Source organism: Telmatherina bonti, assembly GCF_933228915.1.
Source record: "Telmatherina bonti genome assembly, chromosome: 11".
NCBI classification, from domain to species: Eukaryota; Metazoa; Chordata; class Actinopteri; order Atheriniformes; family Telmatherinidae; genus Telmatherina; species Telmatherina bonti.
Window position 1 is genome coordinate 3,826,048 of NC_136629.1, and position 17,235 is coordinate 3,843,282.

The 17,235-nt window shown below is 43.1% G+C and overlaps 1 protein-coding gene across 1 annotated transcript in view; it reads left to right on the top strand.

Annotated features, from left to right (window-relative positions):
• Nucleotides 1-3,725: 3,725 nt before the first annotated feature.
• The window catches only part of mmrn2a (multimerin 2a), a gene marked incomplete at its 5' end in the record, with an annotated part of 51,203 nt that continues 37,693 nt past the window's right edge, over nt 3,726-17,235 (top strand). The window contains one exon of the mRNA XM_079249398.1: nt 3,726-3,925. Within this exon, the coding sequence (XP_079105524.1) occupies nt 3,726-3,925 (200 nt within the window). The remainder of the gene's footprint in view (nt 3,926-17,235) is intronic.

Here is a 17,235-nt window from a genome sequence, read left to right on the forward strand (position 1 = left end):
TCATGAAGGTAAACATGACCTATAAACCTAAAATGGATTTTTGAACCAGGCTGTAAACATGTTTATTCCTGCTGTAAACATGTTTATTTCTGCTGTAAATGTGTTTATTTCTGCTGTAAACGTGTTTATTTCTGCTGTAAACATATTTATTTCTGCTGTGAAGTTGGTCTTTTTAACATGGGAGTCTATGGGGATTTGCTCTGTTTTGCAGCCCCTAGTGGATGAAGGGGGAACTGCAGTTTTATGCACTTCCGCATAGGCTTCACTTTTAACCACCGGAGGTTGCCGCTTGGGACCATCACTGCCGTTCCCACACACACTGTGCTTAAGGCCCCAAGAGTTGAGGGGGGCCCCAAAAATCATCAGGTTGAGGCAAAATAAGTGTTCCATTTCCACGGTTATATGTTATTTTAAGCCCTGTGATGAACTGGTGAGCTGTCCAGGGTGTACCCTGCCTTTCGCCCAAAAGGCAGCTGGGATAGGCTCCAACTTCCCCCGACTCTTCACCGGATTAAGCGGTTAGAATAATGAACAAATGAATGAATATGTTATTATAAAAAGCATAAACAATACATAAACAATACAAAACTAACATTAATCAATTTACGGCATAAAAAGGAGGTCTATATTAGACACACAAAAATTGTCAGCATTTTAAAGTTTTATTATTTTTGTTGACATTCATGTGAAGTTTCTTGTCCAAAGGTAACATCTGCTGATAAAGTTTTAGTTTCATAAAATGTAATCTTAGAGTGATCTGGAAGACTTGCTTCTTTTTCCATTTTTCTTCCTCAATCTCATGTTGAGCTGTAGTTTTCAAACAATATAGAGAAATTTGATATTGAAATAATGTATGCAGTATTTTTCTACTAATGGTATAAATCTGTAAACTGTATTTCAATATCAATTTCTTGAAGTTTGAGTATTTTTAATCTTGCATAAATGAATGCATGTTTGATGCTGAATCTGTTCAAGGAGGAGCACGAGGCCAGGAGGCAGATGTAGATGAGCAACCATTTACCAGCAATTCCTGTTCACATTCCCAACACCAACCAGCAGCTATGTGGACTCTGAGACTTCTGAAGGTACTGGGAGACCATCAACCAGTGACACTACAGAGAACTGTACTCACCCCCGAGGTCATCCTGCTCTTTGGCCAGCACAGTCTAGATGCTGATTGTGTGGAAATTGTAAAGAGGTCCATATAAAGTCAAGACTGCTTTCAATTTTCCAAAAGGACCCGGTGAAAGAACATTTCACAAGTCTTCAATTTAAAACACTCTAAAATTATGAAAAGAATAAATTAGTAGTATAGGAGTTATTGCAATGGTGAAGAAGGAGCTGAGCCAGAAGGCGAAGCTCTCGATTTACCAGTCGATCTACGTTCCTACCCTCACCTATGGTCATGAGCTGTGGGTCGTGACCGAAAGAAGGAGATCTCGTATACAGGCGGCTGAAATGAGGTTCCTCCACAGGGTGGCCGGGCTCTCCCTTAGAGATAGGGTGAGGAGCTCGGTCATCCGGGAGGAGATCAGAGTAGAGCCGCTGCTCCGCCGCATGGAGAGGAACCAGTTGAGGTGGCTCGGGCATCTGGTCAGGATGCCTCCTGGACCTCCCTGGTGAGGTGTTCCAGGCACGTCCCTCTGGGAGGAGACCCCGGGGAAGACCCAGGACACGCTGGAGGGATTATATCTCTCGGCTGGCCTGGGAACGCCTCGGGATCCCCCCGCAGAGTTGGCAAATGTGTCTGGGGAGAGGGAAGTCTGGGCTTCCCTGCTTAGGCGTCTGCCCTTGTGACCCGACCCCGGATAAGCGGCAGAAGATGAAGATGAAGATGTTTGGCATTGTTAAGTGAAGAGTGGCTTCATTTTGTAAAGATTTTAATTTCTCCACCATGCTGAAAATATAAATAAAGACAACTGCACTGTGAATTTACAAGTTTTATTGCATAAAGTAGATCCTACTACTACTACTGTGCACCTGTAAACACTGAACATCACTGAAAGCAGAATTATGTTTTGTAATGGCTATCAGTTTAAAAATGTTTAATTTGACTTGTAGGACATATCTGTCCTGAAAATGAAGACCTCAACAATAGACACAATAACTCATCAAACTGACTCTGAGTTCCTGCTTTTAAAACGGGCCACAAAGTAGTGGTGCTCCGGGCCCCCAAATGGCTAGCAGCAGCCCTGCTCTGGACCTGCCTCCAGATGAAAAGAGCTGCAGCTTTTCGGTCAGTGGCAGCTGAACAGTTTCCCCACTTGGCTGTTTGTGTGGAGCTTTAAAGGTCTTCTGCTTATAAGTTTCTTGTTAATGGAGATTTTTGTGGAGACTGGGCCAAGATTTAGTATTGGTTTTCTGCTGTGTTATTTGTTTTTAGTGATTCTGTTTGTGTATACGTTTTGTTGTAGTCTATTATATTTTATTTATTTATTTCATTTGAGCAGCACCTGCCCAGTAGACATAGTTTTCTATCCCTCTCAGCTTGCTTCTTCAAACATTTCTCACTTCCAGCATTTCAGATGTTTTCTGTTCTCCTGTGGATCGGATTTAATACAGATTGTTTTTCTCTCCCAGCGTTTAAAAAGGTGTTGCACAAACGGAGGAAATCAAACAGAAAAGCAGAAAAAATATTACCAGAAGCAAAAAAGAAATAAAAGCACTGAGCAGGAAGTTTCTGGATAAACACAAAATATGAAGATAAAAATATTTACAAAGATTATCATGCAGCTACGAGCCTCAAACCACCAGAATGTTCCGTCGCCCAAGTTTTCCTACAGTCAGCTGGATAAACACACAATCAGCTGATTTTATCAGCTGGAGGAGGAGGAGGAGGAGGAGGGGGAGGGGGAGGAGGAGGAGGAGGAGGAGGAGGGGGAGGAGGAGGAGGAGGAAGAGGAGGAGGGGGAGGAGGAGGAGGAGGAGGAGGAGGAGAAGGAGGAGGAGGAGGAGGGGGAGGAGGAGGAGGAGGAAGAGGAGGAGGGGGAGGGGGAGGAGGAGGAGGAGGAGGAGGAGGGGGAGGAGGAGGGGGAGGAGCAGGAGGAGGAGGAGGAGGAGGAGAAGGAGGAGGAGGAGGAGGGGGAGGAGGAGGAGGAGGAGGAGGAGGAGAAGGAGGAGGAGGAGGAGGGGGAGGAGGAGGAGGAGGAAGAGGAGGAGGGGGAGGGGGAGGAGGAGGAGGAGGAGGAGGAGGGGGAGGAGGAGGGGGAGGAGCAGGAGGAGGAGGAGGAGGAGGAGAAGGAGGAGGAGGAGGAGGGGGAGGAGGAGGAAGAAGAGGAGGAGAAGGAGGAGGAGGAAGAAGAGGAGGAGAAGGAGGAGGAGGAAGAGGAAGAGGAGGAAGAGGAAGAGGAGGAGGAGGAGAAGGAAGAGGAAGAGGAAGAGGAGGAGGAAGAGGAGGAAGAAGAGGAGGAGAAGGAGGAGGAGGAAGAGGAGGAGGAGGAGGAAGAGGAGGAGGAGGAGGAGGAGGAGGAGGAGGAGGAAGAGGAGGAGGAGGAGGAGGAAGAGGAGGAGGAGGAGGAGGAGGAGGAAGAGGAGGAGGAGGAGGAAGAGGAGGAGGAGGAGGAGGAGGAGGAGGAGGAGGAGGAGGAGGAAGAGGAGGAGGAGGAATTAGAGCCTCCACAGCAAAGGAAATGGGGGTAAGACCTCCTCCCTGTCTTCCTCCTCCCCCCTGCGTGTCCTATAAAAGCAGCGGGGGGGTCGGTCTGGACACTACTGCGACAGCAGCCATGAGGGGAGAACTGGTCCTGGTACAACTGGTCCTGGTACTGGGCTTACTGGTGAGCGCTCACAGCGAACTGAGGGCCCGAGATCCTGAGGTAGTGGAGGAGGAGGAAGAGCTGGAAGGAAGAGGGGCAGGACGAGCCCCCCCCCACGCTGGTGAGACGTACCTTAATGCACTGAGGGGGAGCTACCGGACCCAGCAGGGGTGAGTCCAGAGTCCGGTTCAAACTGGAATCTTCTGCTGGTTTCTCTGGTTTTATTCTCTCAATTCGTTCCACATCGAGTGTTCCTAAACATTTGACCGGTTTGTGTCTTTTGGGGATTTTTTCCTGCTTCTTGTTACTTTAAGCATTTTATATTTCCTACTAAATCTTTCAGTCATCAGTTTCTTTCCTTTCCTATTAGTTGTGCTTCATTTGAAGCCGCTTTGGTTGGAATATTCCAGCTGTTGTGTGATGTGTGTGTGTCTCCTCAGCACGTTAGATCCCTGCTTGAGATGGAATTGATGAAAATGATGTAAAATGAATGTATGAATAGATATAGCAGCATACAGAGCAACCAGAAGAAGAAAGCAGGACTTATTGTAGAAATAACACACATAGATCAGCAATGACCAAGCCTTTTCTCATCTGTACATTATTCTCTCACATCTGAAACAAACAACATAAACTACTTCCACACTTTTAAAGCACCTCCACCTCAGCTGCATCCCAAACGTCTTCCTGGCTTTATTCCAGCCATAGAGGATCATTATTTTCCTGCTTTTCTCATCACTTGTTGATCTTTGGCTGCTCCTGATTGGACGTTACCATTGTGTGTGAGGGTTCACCTGGGGAAATGTACTGGGAGGTGGTCGTAATCTTTTGTTGACTGCTTTTTGCTTTGTTCTTTATGTTTTTTGCATTTCGCTTTAGCCATTTGTGGGTTTTTTCTAATATTATTCCGGTTTATTTTCTGTCAATTCATCACCATCCATGCTGTCTGTGTGCGCCAAGAAACGTCAGTCTGTGTGCAGTAAAGAGACCCGTGGCATAGATGTGAAAGAAACAATGATGGCTGCATTTGCAAAAGCAAATCTAACTGCAGTAGCCAGAGATGGAGCCGTGATCGGATCTGAGAGGGGCTTGTGGGGTTGCACAAAGCGGACCAAACATTTCCAGAGTTTTGGTGTTGCCACTGCAACATCCCCTGAAAGGCTGGCGACGCTCGCTTTTTCAGCTTCTGGACGAAAAACTCTTCCAGGAAGAAAAGGACAGAACTATGCCGAGCTTCACAAAGCTCCAGTGGATTATGGATCTGGCCGTTTTGGTTGACATGCTGTGTCACAGACTGATCCTGACTCAGCAGGTTTGCTTCTATCATGTCTTCATGCTCTGAGCTTTAGACTGTCATTTCTGACACCTGAGAGATGACCACAGTGGAAGATCTGAAAAGTTCCCCCAGAGTTTCAGACTTTCTCCTCTCACAGTGAAATAACGAACTTTCCACTTTATTAGTGCAAATATCCTTAAATATCTTTAATACACTGAAATATCCCTAACCCCCCCCATACAACAGCTGGCTGGGTGGCTCCGCCCGCCAGCGACATCAGCACAGATCGAGATGGGTCAAACGCAGAGCTGACTTTCCCAACGGAAAGGAATTCATTCTGCTGGTTACCATTTATGTGAGTCAGGTGTGCTGCAGCGGGTAAGTTCCCAACAACGGCAGGACTGCGGTTCTCAGGGACCAGAGTCGGCCTCCCTCTTATACTCTTATACTAGTTTCTGAAACTTTCCATACATCTCAGATTTGTCTGAATTGTCAGATTCCCGGACAACACGACTCCTGGGAGTTCTCAGCGTAGCAGATCTCCGTTAAAGTTTGTTCCGTCCTCCACCAGAAGCCAGAACTTTCTTCTTCTTCTCGAGGATCCAATAAGAAAAAAGCGTCATTTTGTTCTCGCTGACGTGTCCGAAGACGGTTCTCGACACGTCGGCTGGAAGAACTTTTTTCTTGCGGGGCTCTGAGAAGTATCGTGTGATTGGTCGGACATGCGAAGTGGGCGTGGTTAACCCTAAACCACGCCCACCTCGTGAGGCGGAGTTGCTGATTCCGCGTTTTTACTGTCGCAGGTAAAAGAGAGCGGAAACCTCACGATGTTTAAGAATCCTTTTAAAACATTCCTGGATCCAAACGGTGATCCGGATCACCACCAGAATTTAATCACTTCTTCATTTTCACTTTTCCAACGACTCTGGAAATGTTTATGAAATTCCGTCCGTAACCTTTTGAGTTATCTTGAGCACAAAGACGGCGGGAAAACATGACCTCCTTGGCGCCCCACCCCCACTGACTTAATGACAGTGTTTACAAACCTGGGTCCTTGTGCTGTAATGGGAAGCAGTTTTCCAGAGTTTGATAGTTTTTCTAACTTCAGTGTTATCTGAGGGTCGACCGGTAATGTCAGAGATGTGGACGTCAGTACCATGGGGAGGGGGGAGGGGGGATATGCTGCACTAATGAAGTGGAAAGTTCGTTATTTCACTGTGAGAGGAGAAAGTCTGAAACTCTGGGGGGACTTTTCAGATCTTCCACTGTGGTCATCTCTCAGGTGTCAGAAATGACAGTCTAAAGCTCAGAGCATGAAGACATGATAGAAGCAAACCTGCTGAGTCAGGAGGTGGAGATGGACCATGAAAGCAGGACATACAGTGTCCAAAACAAAGCCAAGGAGACAGAAAGGCCCTTCTGCTGTCAGAAAGACCATCACAGAGGGGGATAAATACTGGAGTTGCAGCTGGAAGCTTTCCGTTCCCTTAAGCATATGTAGAAAACCTGGGAATTTGGAACATTTGTATGTGAATTACATGTATCTCAGATATAAATCACAGAAAAAATCTTCTATGATATGTAATCCACATGTTCTAACATATGTAGAACACATGGGAACGTTTGGTTTGGTACATTTACATGTCCCTCACATGTGGCTCGTACCTTTATTTACATCCAGTCCACACACTTATGAATTTGCCAAAACTAGGTTTCCTTGTGTGTGAAGCTCACTGAATACAATCAGATTTCCACATGCAATTCACATGAATGCATTTTTGATCAACGTGTTTTAATATCCACAGTGGGACAATAAAACGGATATGAAGAATAAACATGACTTCAGAAACAAAGAGTTTTGCAGGTTTGTAATGAATCATAAAGTCCACCAGCAGATGAGGCATCACACAGCAAAGTGCTGAAAAAACATCACATTTCTAAATTTATAAGCTGAAAGAAGACAAGAATCACATTTGAAGCCTTCCAACATTCAGTGACAGAAAATTTCACGTCAGATTTTCATGAAATCTTCTGGACTTTTTTTCCAGGTTGCACTCGGTGAGACCTTCAGTTTTCCACTCGACCCAAAGCCCTGATACCAGGGTGAAAGTTGCTGATATGTGGGTAGCATGACGGCTCCCTCCCGTCTTCTGCTCTGACCTCCTGCAGTCTCATTCAGATCTGAACCTGAACCCTTCAGACCTCAGCTTTCCCTCATCCCAGGATGAGTCAACGTTCCTCTAGGAAACACAAGATCTGCTGAGCGCGTCCACACCGAGAGACAGTTGGACAGCTGTGTCTCAGAGACTCAGCAGCAAATAAAGACGGAGACGTGAGGATGCTTGTTTGAAACGAGACGTCCCGTTTGAGCAACACGAAGACTTCTCTTGTGACATGACTGATGGAACTAAAACACATGAAGAGCTGTTTGGGTTGGGAAGGAGGGAAATGAAAGACAAGCCAACTTTTTGCCTTGAACGCACACTTCCACCTCTCAGACTAAACTGTCCAACATGATTCAGATTTTATGCAGAAACTGTTTCAGATTCTCAGATCTGACCTGAAACTGTCAGGTTGCTCCATGCAGAACAAGACTAAATTAAAGTAGATGGTGAAAAATGCATAAAAATCATTTTGTGACTTATTATTAAATAAATGAAGATGTGATTCAGTTAGAAAATGACAAATTAAGCAAAAAATAAAACAGAAACCAGTAATGATGACTGATAACAACAAATATAGACACTGAAAACAAGCAGACATGAATCAAGAACTTATTTAATTTAATTTAAAGAAATATGACCTCATCACCAGAATCTGGGGAGTAAAAGGCAAACAAGGAGATGCAAAACTGTTTTAGAGGAAGGTTTGTGAGAGATGCAAAACAACAAAAACACACAACATGTTGACAATGATAAAAAAAAAAAAAGAAGAAACGGATAAAAATAGTTGAAAATAAGATGGAAAATGTCAGCTGACCACACAGAGAACATTGTGATGGAAAGAGTCAAGATGAGATCAGGGATAAAAATTACCACAAAGTCACCAATAAAAGAAAATTAATGTCAATAAAAATGACCACCAAAGCAGAAATAAAGATAGAAAACCAGACACAGTGGTTTACAAATTCAAATGTAAAATTACCACAGAGATGGAAAACAACAACAAAAAGTATCACATTAATGTTTTCTTATGTGAAAGACTTTGTATTGGAACATCAGATCTATTAAAACAAAGGCTCCATGATGAGCTCCTCATTGTTCAGCATCTACAAGTTCCCAGAACTCAGATCAGATGGAAACAAACCAAATATCACAGTTATGCTGATGACAGTCATCTCTATAAAACTGTCTCACTAGAAGACTCCGGTCCCAAACAAAGCTTCATGTTTGTGTCTTGGTCAAATCTACATACATGTTTGAGTATCTTCAGACAAATATGGATGGACCCTGAAATTACTGTGAAACCAAAGATGAGCATCTAGCTTCAGACGGCAATGTTTAAACCAAAGGATTAATCCAGAAATCAAGTCAGTTGGGAATTTGAGCTGAATTTTAACATCCATATTAAAGCAGAAACTAAATGAGCTTTTCACTGCGTGGAGAATAGATCTGGAATAAGGAAACCGATGCCTTAGCGTGATTTAGAAATACTGACATATTAATATAAAAGACACGTACATAAAACATATGACTGGTTCTCAGCAAAATATATAAAATCATCTGAGTCAAGTTTGTTTTCCATCCTGAGACCCAAAAATAAACATTTAGTTTTTATCTCCTAAAGTCTAAAGTTTAAACTGTTCATTCGCTAGTTTTTAATTACGCTCAGATGCTTTTCTGATTCAATCTATTATGTAATAAATGTACTGCATAAAAAACAATATTTTTCGAATCACAGCCAAAGTACAAGAATATATGCAAACTACGAGACAAACTGAGATGCGACATGTCAGAAAATGGCAACTATACTAATCTGAAACAACTGTCTGCAAAAGGCACAAGGTTTTAGAAAACAACCACAAACACACCCAGAAACATGACGAGGATCCAGTCTTTTACACAGAAAGCACATCACCACACATAAGGGATGCAAAGTGCTCAACATAAAGACAAGGAAAGTTGACCTCAAAGAAACAGAAAGATCTGCAGTGAAACCACTGCTCATTGACCTGATCTGCAACTGAAAACAGTTCAAACTGGGTTAGAACTGGTACATGTAGGTTTAACTGGGAAATGCAGTTTTCATCTGCTTACTGGCATGACAGCCAGTAATCTGAGAAGTGGAGTTGTAGAATGGATTTTAGGTTCAGTCTGAGAAGAGCAGGGGTGCCAGGTGTCCAACTGGAAGTCTCATTTTACAACAGAAGTCTTCACATGCCCATCATCTCTCCGCCATTCCAGCCCCAAACCAAGCTGTTCCTTCTGTCAGGGAGCGGAGGAAAACCTTTATACGCTGGGATTGGTTTCATCAGAAGGTCAGGCTGATGAAGATGAAGCTTTGTCCTGTTGCTGTTCTTGCCTCGCTGTTGAAGCTGTGATTCATCTGAGCATGTAGGGCACAGAGAGCCTGGGACCGATCTGGTTTCCACCCAAACACTTGTGACCAGAAAACCTGAAGGAAACAGGTTGAGATGTTTGTGTAGAAGTTATAATTCCCAGTTCATCATCTGTGGCTCAAAAATACATCAAAGTCTTTTTTTTCATTGATAAATGAAAGAAAACCACTTCATCGATGGAATCAGCAGTTTACCATTAAAGCTGGTAGCAGCTGGTAAACTCGACGGGACAGAGCTTTTTTTTTATGTTTCGCTTCAATACCAGCAAGTATTTCCCAGTTTACAACAACAATAGTAGTCAGTGGCAATTATTCAGCCTTTTGCATTCAGAGACACAAACCAAACATCTGGTAACAGTGACCAATCACAAGACAGTACATCTGCATAGCTGCGTTCATGTTCCTGGGGAAGCAAGAAGACTTGGTTTCCTTGGAAACGGACTATCCAGTGGAAAGGAAGTGATGTCTGCTAACCGTAATAACATATAATTAAGAATAAGAAAGAAGGAAGTGATGCAGTATTGTTTAGGTAGGAGGAAAAACAAAGCCAAGAGCATGTGTTCAGACACACAAACATGTTCTGCACACTGCAGTAAAATTGCATGATTACATTGTTTCCTGTTTACTAGTGGCGAAAGAACCAGTGGAAGTAGAACACTTTCTTTCCTTCTTCTTTCTTCAGTTCAATTCAATTCAACTTTATTTATATAAAGCTGAATCATCATCAGCAATGCCATCTCAAGACGCTTTACAGACAGAGGGGAAAACATAATGAAGGCCAATTCATAACAGCCTATATAAGGAAACCAACAGATTGAGTTGAGTCCAACTCAATCTCCCATCCTGAGCAAGCACACTGGCAACAGTGGGAAGGAAAAAACTCCCTTTTAACAGGAAGGAAACCTCCGGCAGAACCCGGCTCAGGACAGGCAGCCATCTGCCTCTGCTGTGTGGGGGGAAGAGGACAGAAAGACAACAGACAACAGGAACTGCTACTCCCGGCCAGGGAGACCTGCTGAGACAGGAGACATACATGTTAATGATGCAACACTGTTATTGGGGGGGGGGGGGGTAAAAGAGAGAGATAAAGAGAAAGAAGCTCAGTGTATCAGGAAATGTCCCTCAGCAGTCTAAACCTATAGCAGCATAACTAAGGGATGCTAACCATCCCTAGCTATAGGACTTATCAAAAAGATAAGTCTTCAGCCTAGTCTTAAAGGTGGGGAGGGTGTCTGCTTCCCTAACACTAACTGGGAGCTTATTCCATAAGAGAGGGGCCTGATAACCAAAGGCTCTGCCTCCTGCTCGGCTCTTTGAGACTCTAGGAACCACAAGTAAGCCTGCAGTCTGCGAACGAAGTACTCTGCTTGGTATATAAGGAACTATGAGGTCTTTGATATATAGTGGTGCCTGGTTGTGGAGGGCTTTATATGTAAGGAGAAGGATTTTAAATTCTATTCTAGATTCAACAGGCAGCCAATGAAGAGAGGCTAAAACTGGAGAAATATGATCTCTCCTGCTGGTTCTGGTCAGGACTCTGGCTGCAGAATTCTGGATCAGCTGAAGGCTTTTCAGGGCATATTTAGGACAGCCCAGTAATAGAGAGTTACAGTAATCTAGTCTCGAAGTAACAAAAGCGTGAATGGAAGCTAGCACTGGAAGCTAAAGTAATGCCATCCAGGTTCATTACAAAACCGGAAAATTTAGCTCTGAGTTTTTCAGATCCAACGAGAATTACTTCAGTCTTATCTGAGTTTAAGAGGAGAAAATTTCTAGACATCCAAGTCTTTATGTCTATGAGACAATTTTGTAGCCTATTGGGCTGATTTGTTTCATCTGGTTTAAAGGATAAGTATAGTTGAGTATCATCTGCATAACAATGAAAGTTTATTCCATGCTGTCTAATAATTTTGCCTAAAGGGAGCATATATAGCGTGAAGAGTATTGGTCCAAGTACAGAACCTTGAGGAACTCCATGACTTACTGTAGTTTGTGAGGAGGACTTGTCATTTACATGAACAATCTGAAGTCTATCAGATAAATATGATTTAAACCAGCTTAACGCTGTACCTGTGATTCCAACCACCTGTTCTAGTCTCTGTAACAGAATGTTATGATCGACTGTATCAAATGCAGCACTAAGATCAAGCAAGATAAGTACGGACACAAGTCCTTTGTCTGAGGCCATAAGAAGGTCATTAGTAACTTTCACCAATGCTGTCTCAGTACTATGATGAGCTCTAAATCCTGACTGAAACTCCTCGCATAAATTATTTCTGCTCAGGTGGGCATGTAGCTGAGCTGAAACTATTTTCTCCAGAATTTTGGACATAAACGGGAGGCTAGATATAGGTCTATAATTTGCTATCACCTCTGGATCCAGAGATTGCTTTTTAAGTAAAGGCTTGATTACAGCAGTTTTAAATGATTGTGGTACATATCCTGTCACTAAAGACATATTGATAAGATTTAGTAGTGATGTATTAATTAAAGGGAAAATGTCCTTAAAGAGGCTCGTTGGGAGAGGGTCTAAGATACAGGTGGATGGTTTAGATGAAGCTATTATTTTAGTTAATTCAGAGGGTTGGACAGGACAGAAACTATTTAGACACAAGTCAGATCCTGGTTCTAAGGATGCTTCGGAGACCACAACAGGCTCAACATTATAAGTAGAAGGAAGAATATTGTGAATTTGATCTCTAATAGTGTCAATTTTATTCCTGAAAAAATACATGAAATCATCCCAGCTAAGTGAGAAAGGAATACATGGCTCCACAGCGCTCCGGCTCCTAGTAAGCCTAGTTACAGTGCTGAAAAGAAACCGAGGGTTGTTTTTGTTTTCCTCTATCAATAATGAATAATAAGCTGTTCTTGCCATACGTAAGGCTTTTTTGCATACAATTAAACTTTCTTTCCAGGTTAAGCGAGACTCCTCTAGTCCTGATGAACGCCATCTGTTTTCCAAACGCCTTGATGCCTGTTTTAGAGCTCGAAGCTGGGAATTAAACCAGGGAGCCTTCATAATCTTACCTAATTTCTTCTTCTTTAGGGGAGCAACATTATCCAAGGTTGTACGCATTGAAGCTGTTATAGTATCAGCATGTTGATCAATCTGAGCAGGAGTAAGGCTTAAAGGGGGACTCTCAGTCATGCTAACACATGGTAGATGTGAAAAAATTGATTCAATTGATTGTTTAAATTTTGTAATATTATTGTCTGATAAACATCTACTATAGTAGAATTTATTTTTGGTCAGTGAGTAATCAAATGAAGTGAATTCAAAGGTTAATAAGAAGTGATCGGACAAGACAGGGTTTTGAGGAAATACTTTGAGCTTATCAGTCTCAATACCAGATGTTAGAACCAGATCAAGAGTATGACCATGAGAGTGAGTGGCTCCATTGACATTTTGTGAAAACCCAATTGAGTTTAGAATAGAGCTAAAGGAAATGTTTCAACTATCATTTTCATGGTCAACATGAATATTAAAATCACCTAGTACAATGACCTTATCAGTAGTCAGCACTAACTCAGACAAGAGATCAGAGAATTGGGTCAGAAACTCGGAGTAAGGTCCAGGTGGGCGATACACTAATGCTAAAAGGAGCGGTTTCTCTCAATTCCATTTTGGATTAGATAAATTTAATGTCAGGAATTCAAAGCATTTATAGTTAGTTTTGTGCTTAGGATTAATTAAAAATTCTGACTGAAAAATAGCTGGAACACCTCCTCCTCTGCCTGTAGTTCTAGGAATGTGAAAGTTTAAATAGTTAGCTGGCGTAGCTTCATTAATACTAACATAATCCTCTTGCTGTCACCAGGTTTCCGTAAGACAGAATAAATCAATGTGGTGATCACCTATCAAGTCATTGACTAATAAAGACTTATTTGGGAGGGATCTAATATTCAGTAGGCCACACTTTATTGTCTTATTTTCAGATTTTATTAGATCCATTGTTTTTATTTTTATGAGGTTTTCACGATTAACCCCAGAAGTGTTTTTGTGTTGTTTAATTCTTACTGCTGGGGAGTTGTATAAGGTCGGAATGGGGTTTTGGGTGGGCGGCGGCAGGTGGGAAGCTGCAGAAAAGTGTGTAGGACTACAATTCTGCCTCCTGGTCCCAACCCTGAGTTGTCAATTTAGCTGACTAATAAAAGAGTCCATATTGCTAGATAAGAGAGCGGCTCCATCCAACGTGGGATGGATGCCATCTCTCCTAATAAGACCAGGCTTTCCCCAAAAAGCGCTCCAATTATCTATAAAACCCACGTTGTTATCGGGACACCACCTAGACAACCAGCGGTTGAAGGATGACATGCGGCTAAACATGTCATCGCTGATTAAATTTGTTATTGATCGGTGGTTGTTTGGGAATGTGTTGCCTCCTGGTGAGTAGTTCTTTTACCTGTAACAGGTTAACTGAGTTTAATTCCACTTTTAAAAGCAACCAAAGCAAAGGAAGATGTGAAAGTTTTCAGAAATGCCCGTTCAACTGAACCGATTCCTCCAGAGTATCCTGGTGTGAAAGCCTGCTGTGATCTGAATCACATTAAAAATTCCCTGAATGTTGCATATGGACTAGGATTAAAATGCACCCTTAAAAACACTTTTTCTGGATAGTTTCAGACTCTCGCAAGAGATAGTCACATCCACCTTGTTTTTCTGAAAACCATTCCTGGGTTCAGACATCTGTCCCTGACCGCGTGATACAAAGCTTCACCCAAGCTTTCATACCCTCCCGTTTGGGCTGTTGGAGTCCCGACCAAAGGCCTGCACAAAGCATATCTGTACAACTCTTATGCAGTCTTATAACTCCTTCATAAGACTTTCAACCTTTATAAAGTCCTTTTTTTAAATTTATTTATGGTTCTCATGGCTCCTGAATCTCTAAACAATCACAACCCGCTCCAGAAACTCTGGTCTTCTGATACTGACCTGATCTCCATTCCCCTCTGTAGAGACAGAGCTTCAGCATCGCAACCCAACCTTCTAAAACGTTTAACCCCTTAACAGCCACCCCCCAAAATGCCAAATACGCCTGAAAAAGACATACCCAAATTAAAGTAGCTGCTGTTTTTGAACCCTTGCATGGTCTCTTTTTAAAGACAACACTCTAAAGTTTTACTTTCAGATGTATTGTAACTGTAAGCAGCATAAAGTTATTGAAGTTGGAACACAAGGAAATTTCAGGTTTTTTCCCTCGTCTGAGTTTCTCTTCTACTTTGTCAACATGCTGCTCATGGAGAGATGGAGATATGGACTGGAAAATCAGCTGGAGCTGTAGCATGAAGCCTTTCCTATGACCAGTTAAAATCTGGTGACAATAGCAGCCACAATTATTATTCTATGAGGGCTTTAGTGTAAGTATGTTCATGCGCTCCCCAAAGTGGCCATTTGGAGTCTCCAACTTCAATAAGCTATAACTCCAGAACACTTCAATAAGCTATAACTCCAGAACACTTCAATAAGCTATAACTCCAGAACACTTCAACATACAGTCATCAATGAGACTCTAATGAAAGGTGGCATCAAGAGGAATCCTGTTGTTTATTCATATTTACTATCAGTATTATTGAAATTCACCAGATGGTGCATAAACACCCTAAAAGCTTATTTTTTCTACTGTGCATTATAATAAAAGAGTCAAAATCAGTTTTACAGTCATCATGTTTATATATGTAAACAATATAATGCCATGTTATGTAATGTAAACAAAATGTAATAATAAAAACACCAGAACACAATAGAATTTACATATTTACATTAGATTTGAACTATTGTCTGATAAAGAGTGTTTGTAAAAGTGAAGTAAAAAGCAGGAGAGCAGAATATGTAGCTGTTATGATGAGCAGGGGTCCTGGTGGTCTGAAGGGCAGGAATGTAGTCTTCCTCTGGAAGGAGCTGGTCCTTCTTCATCTGAAGAGCTGCTGGGTTTCCATCACAATCACATGACAGACTAATAAAGACGCCGCAGCTGCAGATAGAAGTTCTTACTTTTCATGTTCTTCTCCTTCAGGAACCACATCTTCCTCTGTAAACATCACTGTTCCTCCGTGTAAACGACTCCTCCACCTCCTCGCGGGTGTAAACGACTCCTCCACCTCCTCGCGGGTGTAAACGACTCCACCACCTCCTCGCGGGTGTAAACGACTCCTCCACCTCCTCGCGGGTGTAAACGCCTCCTCCACCTCCTCGCGGGTGTAAACGCCTCCTCCACCTCCTCGCGGGTGTAAACGACTCCTCTGCTTTTGCACTGTTTTTATCTGTTTTTATCCATCATTCTGTGAAGCTAGCCGGGTAACCAGAGTCCATCTTTGTACGAACAGAAAGATTATTCACAGAAGGAAAAATTCAAGATGGTTGACGATCTTTCCAGGAGTGGATATACATCAAGTTCAGCCCAAGACACTGCTAATTCCCAAAAGAATAAATAGATATGAAAGTCAGAAAGATGTTGACACTCAGGTGTTCAGAAGTGTTTGTTCTAGGAAACAGTTGATGATCCCAAACACAGCAGAACCACAACAGAATCATGGCATGTCAAAGTCTGACACCATCTGGGCCTGCAGCCTGGTTGTGGTTCACTATCTGGACCTCATCCTGCCTCGGTGCGGTCCCGTCAGGATCCAGACCTCATTGGGTCTGCAGGAAACTTACAGGCTGGAGCGGGACCAGGTCTTATTGTGGTCCCGTCAGGATCCAGACCTCATTGGGTCTGCAGGAAACTTACAGGCTGGAGCGGGACCAGGTCTTATTGTGGTCCCGTCAGGATCCAGACCTCATTGGGTCTGCAGGAAACTTACAGGCTGGAGCGGGACCAGGTCTTATTGTGGTCCCGTCAGGATCCAGACCTCATCGTCTTCCGTTAAATAGGCTGAAGACTGGAGGTGTCAGTGTGGTTCAGACAGAGTCCAGACCCTGAACCTTACTGAGATCCTGTGGTGGATGCTGCAGATCCTGCAAACCACAACAAGCTAAAGCCATGTTGACAACATGTCCAGTATTCTTGGGGATGTCTGCGTTCAGCTGTCAGTCGACAGTAACCGCTCCAGGAAATGATTGTCAGTAATCATAATGTCTTCTGCAGTGATGGAAACACGACAGTATGCAATGTTCACTCCACAGGAAGTGACACAACAGGAAATGACATGTCAGGACATGACACAAAGGTTTTGGGGGGGAGTTTGTTCGCACAGGGAAACAGTGGAGGTAAAGTTATCTGTCCATTCACTTTCTTCCTCTTACTTTGTCATGGGGACAATGGTCTAACCAGACATCCCTCCAGACTCCCCCCTCCTCCATCTGTTGTGTGAGGGGTTATTTTTTTAAGCCAAGATGTGTGTCCTGCGGTGTCTTCCTGGTCAGATGAGTAATGGCCGGGAGGAAGCTGCACAGCACTCCCAAATCATCCCAGCTAGCATCTTTTGAAATGGAGGAGCTCTTTATCCAATCGCAGAGGAATCTTTAACGGTAAAAAGTAAAGTAGAAGTAAAACTATTCGCAAGTTAACGATGAAGACTTTTTACCCTCCTCCCACCAGAAGCAGCAGCCAGACATTCAGCATGCTTGTTACCTCGTCCTGTCCCGATGACGTTGTTTTACCTCCCGTGTTCGGTGCTCTATCTTTCCTCTCCTTCTCAGTTGCT